At 44.2% G+C, this 9,763-nt stretch overlaps 2 protein-coding genes across 2 annotated transcripts; one reads left to right on the plus strand and one right to left on the minus strand.

Annotated features, from left to right (window-relative positions):
* On the plus strand, positions 1–4,418 carry LOC142776354 (uncharacterized). The gene has a single exon (XM_075879873.1). It carries the CDS (start codon positions 157–159, stop codon positions 1,291–1,293), a length of 1,137 nt encoding a protein of 378 aa, XP_075735988.1. The 5' UTR covers positions 1–156; the 3' UTR covers positions 1,294–4,418.
* Positions 2,297–9,284, minus strand: LOC119161008 (sterile alpha motif domain-containing protein 3). Its single transcript, XM_075879872.1, has 9 exons — positions 9,141–9,284; positions 6,178–6,287; positions 5,870–6,100; positions 5,718–5,802; positions 4,854–5,000; positions 3,216–3,440; positions 2,910–3,084; positions 2,702–2,775; positions 2,297–2,615 (listed from the first exon to the last, which is right to left on the minus strand). The coding sequence occupies exons 1-9, from the start codon at positions 9,282–9,284 to the stop codon at positions 2,346–2,348; spliced, it is 1,461 nt and encodes a 486-aa protein (XP_075735987.1). The 3' UTR covers positions 2,297–2,345.
* Between the last annotated feature and the right edge of the window lie 479 nt (positions 9,285–9,763).

A 9,763-nucleotide genomic window follows, 5' to 3' on the forward strand; every position in this document is an offset into this window, starting at 1 on the left:
CTCGCGCGCATCGGAAGCGGCTCAGTCCCTTTCTCAGCTCTTGCGGCCGGCCCGGACGCGCATGGCCTTTCGCTAGGGCGCAACACGACATGCTGTCAGAAGTGGGATTCTTCTGATATTCGGGGGGCGTTTCACCAGTCTTCGTCAAGCGGCGCCATGTCAGAAGACAAAGAAGTCAAGCCAGTTCACGGCATGTTCGCGGTTCCAGCTCCGCCAGCGTTTGACTTCGACCGAACGTCCGAATGGCCTTCCTGGATCCAACTATTCGACGACTACCGCTTTGCCTCTGGCTTAAATGAGCGAAGTGAAGAAGCGCAAGTCCGGACTCTACTCTACACAATGGGCAGACAAGCGAGAGAGATCTTTTCGACCTTCACACTGTCTGAACAACAGCAGAAGCAGTATGAAGTCGTCAGAAAAAAGTTGGACGATCACTTCGTGGCCGCACGGAACCTCGTTTACGAGAGCGCATGTTTTCACCGACGCATACAACAACCAGGCGAGTCAGTCGACCAATTCATCACCGCGTTGCACACACTGGCGGACCGGTGCGACTACAAGGAAAAGGAACGCATGATCCGCGACCGGTTTGTAGTCGGCCTCAGTGATGCCAAGCTCTCGGATTCTCTGCAAATGGATGCAAATCTTACACTCGCCAGCGCTTTGGCAAAAGCTCGCTTGAAGGAGACCGTCCAACGACAGCAGCAACAGCTGCGAGAAACGAGCGACGAACCTTCGGCAGCGCCAGCCAGCAACCTGGACGCGGTCAACAAACAACGGCAGCCCCGAAAGAATTCTTCAGGACAGCGTTCCGGCACCTCGTCAAGGACCAGTGCACTGGTCACACAAGGTCAATGCACCAGACCACAGTCCTACCGACCTCTCACATCCAGTTCATGCCCCAACTGCGGTCAAGGAGAGCACCCGAGGACCACCTGCCCGGCACGAGCTGCGAAATGCAACTACTGCGGTTGTTCCGGACATTTTGCAGTGGTGTGTCGAAAAAAGGCTGCAGGCGAGCAAAAGAAGGTACAGATTTCTTCTCTGCATATGGAAAAAGGGGCGTATTTCGTAGGCGCGGTAAATGGGGAGCACTCCAATTCTCGGTATGCTCAAGTTATCATTAACGGCACTCCGGTGTTCCCTAAACTTGACTCGGTTGCAGAAGTGTCCGTTGTACCCTCAACATTTCCGGGATTGCCTACCAATTTAGACAAGTGCGACATAACCTTAACAGGCCCTGCGAATGAGCCACTGCATGTTCTCGGAAAATTTCTTGCCACTATACAGTGAACACAACGCATTGTCCGACAAACTGTGTACGTAGTCTCGCCTTTACGCTCGATACTTTTGGGTCTCCCAGCGCTCGAAGCCCTTGAGCTGATCAAGTTCGCTGACTCGGTCAGTAGCGCAACAGCCATCGAAGCTTCCTACCCTCAGCTTTTCGGTAGTCTGGGAGCTATGAAAGGGGAATACACTCTTAAAAAAAAAGTAGTGCTACTTGCTACTTTTGGGTAGTAACAGTTTGTCACATATGTTACAACCCTGTTAGTAACGGGAGTTAGTAACGGCAAGCGTAGTCACTGTTACTACTCTTGCCGTTCCTAGCAGCAGCTAGTAAAAGCAAGGGTAGGAATCCTTACTACCGTTGCTGTTACTAACAGCAGGTAGCAACAACAAGGGTAGTAACTGTTACTGGCCTTGCCATTACTACTTCCTGTTAGTAACGGCATATGTAGCAATAGTTACTACTACTCCCATTACTATAATATGGTTGTAACATATGTGACAAGCCGTTGCTACCCAAAAGTAGCAAGTTCCACTACCTTCTTCCAAAGTTACGAAGCTAATATGTTAGTAATCGATGCTACGTTCTTACTAGCTACGGCTGGTATGGAGGTACGACAGACTCTTCGAATACACAATTGTGTGCACACCAGGTTAGTTGAATTGATTATTCTGATGGCCATATTTTACCGAGAACATTGTAGCTGTAATGAATGCGACGAAAATGCGGGTATATATACCAATAATATAGATATGCACTATACATATAAAATCAGAATAATTGCCAATGTATTGCATCATGGTATTTAGCACTTTTTCTTGGAAAACACCTGGTTCTGTTCCACACTGCGAAATATATTATCATGAAAGACACTACGAACACACCTCCAAATTCACTGCTGAGTGTCAACGGCCGTATAAAACCACAGGTTTATGCGGCTGACATTGTCAGGAACAAAACAATGCATTGTTCCAAAAGCCAGGGAGCAATGAAATATGCCACACAGTGCATTTTTATATGAAAACATTTATTGATAACACACGTCTGTAGGCATAACTTAAGTTGCCTTTTCAAGCGATGATATTTGCCGTATGACTAGCGGCATCTGCTTTGCACTTGTCGGCAAGCCACAGAAATGTTCAAGTAGAGTGAATGTTTTTTTGTTGGCGCCACTGTACTTGACATCGAATATCCAGTATATTTCCATAAGCGCCGTCATACCTGCAATTACATCAAGCACCTCTACACTAAGCCCTTCAAAGCTCGCAACTATGTTTGTAGCTTCAGAGGCATTTTTGCCCTTCAGCGAAAGGGCAGGGTAGGTGTCCTGTAAAATGAGTAATACATAAAATCAGCATCACTGATGAAAAGTATACTAGCTGATATAAAAAAAGGTAAAGCAAATAAGCTCACCGGTCCCTGCAGAAATCGCGGCTGCTCCTTTAGGAGCATGGGCAGCAACTCGACAATGCCAACGGCAAAGCGATCTGTTGACGAAATATTTTTAGGCACATCAAACTTTCACATATAAGGGCATTGACAGTAATACTCCTATGAAAATGACTTATAAAAGTTTGGAAATTTGGGAAAACTGGAAAAGCTGGCAAGCTTCTACACGTACATTTCTTTTCGTCACCATCCAGTGCCTCGACTTCTTCTTCAATTGCTTTCACAGCTTCCTTCGCGCAACGACGACACTTCGCAAGCTCAAAACACCGGTCTCCATACCGGTTTATAAATTCCAGGACCTTTTTTTCTAAGTTAACGCCAGTGAGAGCAATGAACTCCTCATGAAGCTAGAACGACAAAAAAATTGTACCGAATCACCAACAAATTTGCAACTATCGATAACATAAAAAAACTCATTGTTAAGTTCTCTCACATACATTTCTGCAGCAGGATCAAAACCACAGCTGTTTCTGCTCACCATTTCAGCCTTTGCCAAAGCAGGGTATTTCAGCACCACATCTGCTGTTGATGGCCTCATTTCCTTCATCCACTTCTGTCTAGATGGTCTTGTCTGCTCCATAGAATCACCGAGTTTTTGCATGTCAGGAATAGGCCGCTTGATTTCTTTCACCATGTAGTCAATATGGCTATTAATTGTAGCCTCATCATGCTGAGAAGCGACATGTTGGGAGAGATCTACAATCTAATCAGCAAAAAAAAGATGGTACTGCACAGTGAAAGATCACGACAAATGACATGAAATAGGCAGACATGAAAACTCAACTTTTTGCTAGCTCAGTTGAAGAATGTTGGCATTTTTTTGAACTGGACATGTGTAGAGAACTCAATTACAGGGTTGACTTACGTAAGAGAACTGAAGCAGTGTGTACTGATACCATCTTGCTCTGCGAGTGTGTCATAAATTATGTTAATATCAAAGTTCTCACAATGATTCTCTCCAATGTCGACCACCTCGGCACTTCACCACTTCCAAATTTACACCTTGTGAACCAGCATATCGCAAATGTGTGTGTAAAACCAGTGAACCACGCCTCCTACCTATATCAGAAGGAGTCTGAAGAGGTAACACTGATTTTAAATATTGCCAACTGCGGTGTCGGTGTTAGAATACAAGAGTTGTTGCCTTTATATGTATGTCATATATGTAAAACTTTGACCAGATATTAGTTAGTAGTGCTTGTTCTTTCATATAAAAAGAAAGTTTGAAAACTTGAAATTTCGAACCTAATATGTATCTTGCCTCCCCCCCAAAAAAAAATGTTCACCTCTAAAAAGCTTCTGGAAAAACATTGGTTTATGTATAGTTACATGGTGTAGTCAACAAATAAAGAGCAATAAGGAGCTTTTCTAATGTAGAGGACAGACAGATATTGAAGCCAAGCATAGCATATGGGCATTGTTTATGGTGGCCACTGAAAGGGCATTAATTATCGCTGGTTGGAGCTTTCACATCACATGCTCACTGAGCTGCAGTAGTTTGATTTCACCTGTCCACTTATTTCAGTACTCATGCGAGTTTAATAGTTGAATCAAAGGATTGTCAGTCACTTTCAGTGATAAGTATGGTGCAAAATGTAGAACACAATATTTAAAGCTGGAATGATGCATGATGTCAATAACAAGCTGATACCGAGCAATAAATCTACTACTTGCTAACCAAGGAGCATGGAATCAGCCAAGTCGGGAACCTAGCTACAAAATGAAGAAAAGAATGAGGAATCGAGCAACATGCCCGCGGCACTTGCTGAAACGCCGAGTTTTAAACATACAGGGACACATAGAAGTTTGATAGAGCGTTACCATCTTGACTCAAATAATAGAGCCTTGCATGAAAACTGTGAAAGTTGTTGTTTTGTTCTCCATAGGAGATAAGATGATTTTTTTGTTTACCAAATTTATTTTGTCTTATTTTGCATTTACTATACTTTAACTGTCAATATGGCCCTGAAAACTTGCCTGGCTTCTTAATGTGTTGATATGAAGAGGTTATATCGTTAAAAACATGAATAATGTTTTACTTCAGTAGCTCACACATAAAATAAGAGTGACTTCATAGTTGAGTTCTATGTACCAGTCCATTTGACGTTTCACTTACCACATGGCAGTGCCGCTTAGTATTGGTGCTTTCTTCTAAGTCTTTGCGTTTTCCGTAAGCTGCTCTCGCTGCTTGAACAGCTGGAACTGTGCACAGAGACTTCCTCATATATGCGAATTTGTATTTCAAGGAGACTTTCCATGAGTCCTGGAAACAACAATTTTTTTTATTATTTCAAATTTCCGCACAGTGGACACTGTCCTCTTTGAACATGGTCACTTTTGAAGCAAATGATTCTTTGGGAACCTTGATACACTGCTTTTAACCTGCTATGGGGCAGAAGCAGATTCAGGTGACAATACCTGGCAAATTTAGCTGTTCCTAGTAATATCAGCATATCTGTTGTATTTTAGCTTTATCTGCTCATTCCAAACTCCGGTTCCTGCATTTTATGTATGTGCTGGAGCCATGCGGCATGGCGAAGATCGTGGCATTTCAGTCGCAGAACTGAGCTTGTGTGAGCCTCTATTCAAGCTGTGATTAGAAACTACATATACCATTAGTGGTAATATTCAATCCCCAGAAGCGATGCATTACATCTGTATTTATCCTCTTAAACCGGTGTTAAAGCTTATAACCAGGGCCAGTTTTTAACTTTATTAATGCATGATATGAATATATTGGCCATGGGCACCTAGTTGATGATTATTATCAAACCCTCAAGTTAATGTCTGCCATTATCAGAGTTCGATGAAACGACTCTAAGAACATGCATGGCAATTATTCAAATGTAATAAATATGGGGTTGAAACTTCTTGAATGCTCTCCAAGAACAAAATAACTTGAAGGGCACCTGCAGTCTAGCTCACCAACATGTATGACATCCCAATAAAGTTATAGGAATGCCATTGCTTTAGTGCTTACCCAGCCTGTGCCAATAGTGTCCCTTAGCACTGGATATTCCAACACGAGAGATTTTGCAGCTGCTTCGTAGAGGCTTCCTGGATAGCTGTAAAAAAGAGCAACTTTAAAACCTGTACTGAATTAAACACATGCAAATACATGCCTATACTTACACTGTTATAGTCATGAGATGATTTGCAATCCACCCTACAATGCGGGATTTAGTGTGACTGGACACTTTTCCTGGTTGTGTCCTTTCAATCGCATCCTTAATATCTAAGGGCACAGGTGGTAGCCTATAATCATTTTCACAGCAGGCAAGCTGCTGACTAGGTGACTGCTCATTACTTTCAAGGGTCTTGGGCAGGCTACCTTCATGCACTGCTGTCACTTTGTCAGTTGTGCTGAAAACAGAGGCTAGTAAGTGATGCAGTTTTCCAAAAGCAATATTAAACTTGGCACCTGAAATTTAGGTACTGACCTGCAGCTCATTAAGAAGTTTTCACTGCACACAAGCCTGATTTTATCTTTCTCAGAGAAGACATGGCCAGCTGGTGGGTCCACAAATTCATCATGTCGGACGTTGTATACCTGAAAGAGATTCAGATGTGATGTTCAAATTCCCATAAAGTTACCTCAATAGGCACAGAACCTGAAGTAAGCAGACTACCAATGTTATATTCAATAGCACCCTAGAATCACTTTACTTGTCCTGTTTTTTTTTATTATTATCATGATGCCGTGTGTATTGTCGAGAAACCCTTAATGTATGTATTGTAAAGAGCATTGTAAATTACTCGTCTGGACATTCGGTATCAGTAAGTTCAGATTTGTGAAATAGTGACAATTAAACTTGTGAAATTTCACTGTTTCATAACATCAATTAGAAATAAACAAAAGCATTTAATGATTGCTGTACTAGCAGAAGATAATCACTGTGCTACAACGAAAAACCACACTCACAGTATCTGCTATCTATAAAATACTGTATACGCTAATGGCACAAGTCTTCATTCAATAGACCATGGAGCCTTATATTTTCGCACGTTGAAGGAATTATTAGGCTGCATTTCTTGCGTGCGCTAAGCTGAAGCAAATTTTTTAGCTCTGTTGTTATCTCTGTCGTCAAACTTTTCTTCTACAGTGTATCACAATTTAGAAATTAGAAATGGCTCTAGCCAAGTTCGTAGAGATCTCGACGTTTCGGAACCAATTCGGTATTTTCCTAAGGAGATGACTATATTGGTCATGGAAGCATCTCCCCGTCTTGTTTGACAATGGCCCCTGCTTTCTCTTTCTCTCGCGTATCGGAGGCTGTGAACGTATACAGAGGGAATTGTTCCTAACGACCGGTTCATGTTTACAGGTGTGTTCTGAATGTAACAGCATTTGAACAAGAGCCTCCTTCATAGATTCCTTTCTGTTTCAAGAACAGAAGCGATGTCGAAGTCGATCTTATGATCGTGCTTCTCATATTACTCTGCAAGAACGCTATGCTGCACTTCTATCTTCCAGACTGTTTCTGGGAAACACTTTCTCTGACCTATGTAGCTGGCTTTACCTGGCAGCTATCACCTTTACAAAAATGGCTAAAATTCAAACTGTGTTTCAACATCCAACACCACCGCTTGGCAACACCATAGTTTTTTGCAGAAGCGAAATCATGCGCTAATAAATACAGTGTTGATAGCCCATTAATGTTTCGAGTGCACACATTTCGGCAATGAAATAGCTAAATAGAGATAAAGGATCCGTCGCTATTCCATTGGTAATTTGAATACTCACACACCTAATAATTATTGATGATTTCACTACACAAAGCAACACAATATATCAAAGAATACAAAGCATTAAACACACCTAACGACACCTGCGAGACAGAAATGCCGACCGTGGGGCAAACGTACAGCATTGGTGAACAAGCATCCAGAACACAAGACTGCGCGCGCACGCACGCACGCACGCACGCACGCACACATACACACACGCACACGCACGCACGCGCACACACACGCACGCACACACACGCACGCACACACACACACACACACACACACACGCACGCACACACACGCACGCACACACACACACACACACGCACACACACACACACACACACACACACACACACACACACACACACACACACACACACACACACACACACACACACACACACACACACACACACACACACACACACACACACAACACTTTACGCTAGCTTTGAGAATTTTCAGTTTCTGACGAGCATACCTGGGAGCACAGCTGGCGGTCCCCCCGCCCCTCACCCTATTGTCAATTAAGACGTAGAAGGGGGTCGCCATGTTTGCCCCACTCATTGACACAATAGGGAGAGGGGTGCTGAGTTTCAGAAGGCAGCGCAAAGTCAGCCAGGGTAGTATGCAGATATCTTTTTCAGAGGGGAGGGCACGTTTCTGATCTATAGTGGGTACCGGGCAGGTAAACGTTCATTTTGTTCTGTGTAGGCAGAGCGAAAAAAAATTTCGGGGTGGGGGGAGAGAACGTGCCCGGCGTGCAACCTTCACCCAGCCCCCCTCTTCAGAGGGGAACCCTGCGCATGCCGATGCTAACAAGCAGCTTCTGCACCCACGCTATTTTCACTATGGAAGATACATGCAGTAACCACAGAAATTAGCCTATTCCATGTCCTTCGAAATTGATAATAAGTCTTTCTTGTAGTCCAATTTTATTGATTTCATGTTTTACGTGCGGTACAAAAGTCTTACTTTTTTTTGCTGATCTCCTTACATACCTAACCTCTTAACATCCTAGCTATGCCTTTATTCGTGAACAATCTCGCTCAATTTGAACACCAGGAAACGAACTCAGCGACGGCCACTCATCTTACCAACGCCGTGTCTTGGTGCATTGCCTGCTCGATAACTGGATGACCAAGCGCGCTGCCCCACTTTCCGCTAATGAAAGTTCGTGCGTGCCTCCGAGAGACAGATCGAGTGCGCATTTTTTTTTACCATTTTCACCTCTCATCCTCTACATCTGTCATTCCCACTTCCCCATCCTCGGTGCAGTGTTGTTGAGTTGACCTCCGAAGTGAGCCACAGTTACGAGGCCACACTTATTTCTTCACTTTTTTTTTAAAACCACCCCGATAGCCGATTCGCACCATTACATTATCGCAACACAACCACTGCGAATGCCAGCAAAGGGTGGTTGCGCGCCGCCGAAGCGGAGATTAAACCTGGTTTACATCTCCCATCAGCAACTCCGAGACCACGTGCACGCTTCGCGGGCCGACAGCTCCAGTGAGAGAGCAGGGCAAGAAAAGCCCCACGCTTCGAAAAGCGCGAGCGCATGCTTGGTAAAACTGTTGAAGCACGTGCTAACAACGGAATATAATCAGTACTGTTTGGGCCACTGTCACAATGCAATTCGATGCACTTCAGGATAGAGACAACATACCTCAATCCGGCATGCTTGCAAAGAATGGCCAAAGTCTGTCGTCTTCAAGGCTTCCAAAATGTCCGCCTCCGTCGGTCCACGAGCAGAAATAATCTTCTTGCGGCCTTGAAATGACACCAAATATTGGAATTCCGGCGGCTCCATGAATACACAAGCACGTGGGCGCGGGAGGAAAGCTGCTGACACGTTCACACTGCGACAACCTGCTCTTTGCCTGGCTAGCCACCCTAGCCTGGCTCAGCTTCCGTCGATGTGTGCGCCCCCTGCCGCGTTTCAGTAATCAGCGCCTCCTGAAGGTAACTATCACAACGACGCTGTCTGTTGTTAAAATTTTGAATCTTGAAGACCATTTGGCTCTGTGCAGCGGAAATTTGTCCTGTCTGAAACCTGTAGCTGGCATGCGAAGGTAATAAAGAACATTTTATTCATTATGCCGGTCCAGTTGGGGACAGCGAGTGAGTAGAAGGGCATGAAAAGAGAACAAGTTCTCCCCCCCCTTTTTTTTTCCTGGTCTCTTCTCTCGCTTTCTTATTCCCATTTCATCTCTCCACTCTAGTCTATTATCCCCCTTCCCCAGTGAACCACTGCTCAGGTGTCGCAGTTGGCGGCAAATATTTGCGGGG

Source organism: Rhipicephalus microplus, chromosome X (genome assembly GCF_043290135.1).
Source record: "Rhipicephalus microplus isolate Deutch F79 chromosome X, USDA_Rmic, whole genome shotgun sequence".
Lineage (NCBI taxonomy): Eukaryota > Metazoa > Arthropoda > Arachnida > Ixodida > Ixodidae > Rhipicephalus > Rhipicephalus microplus.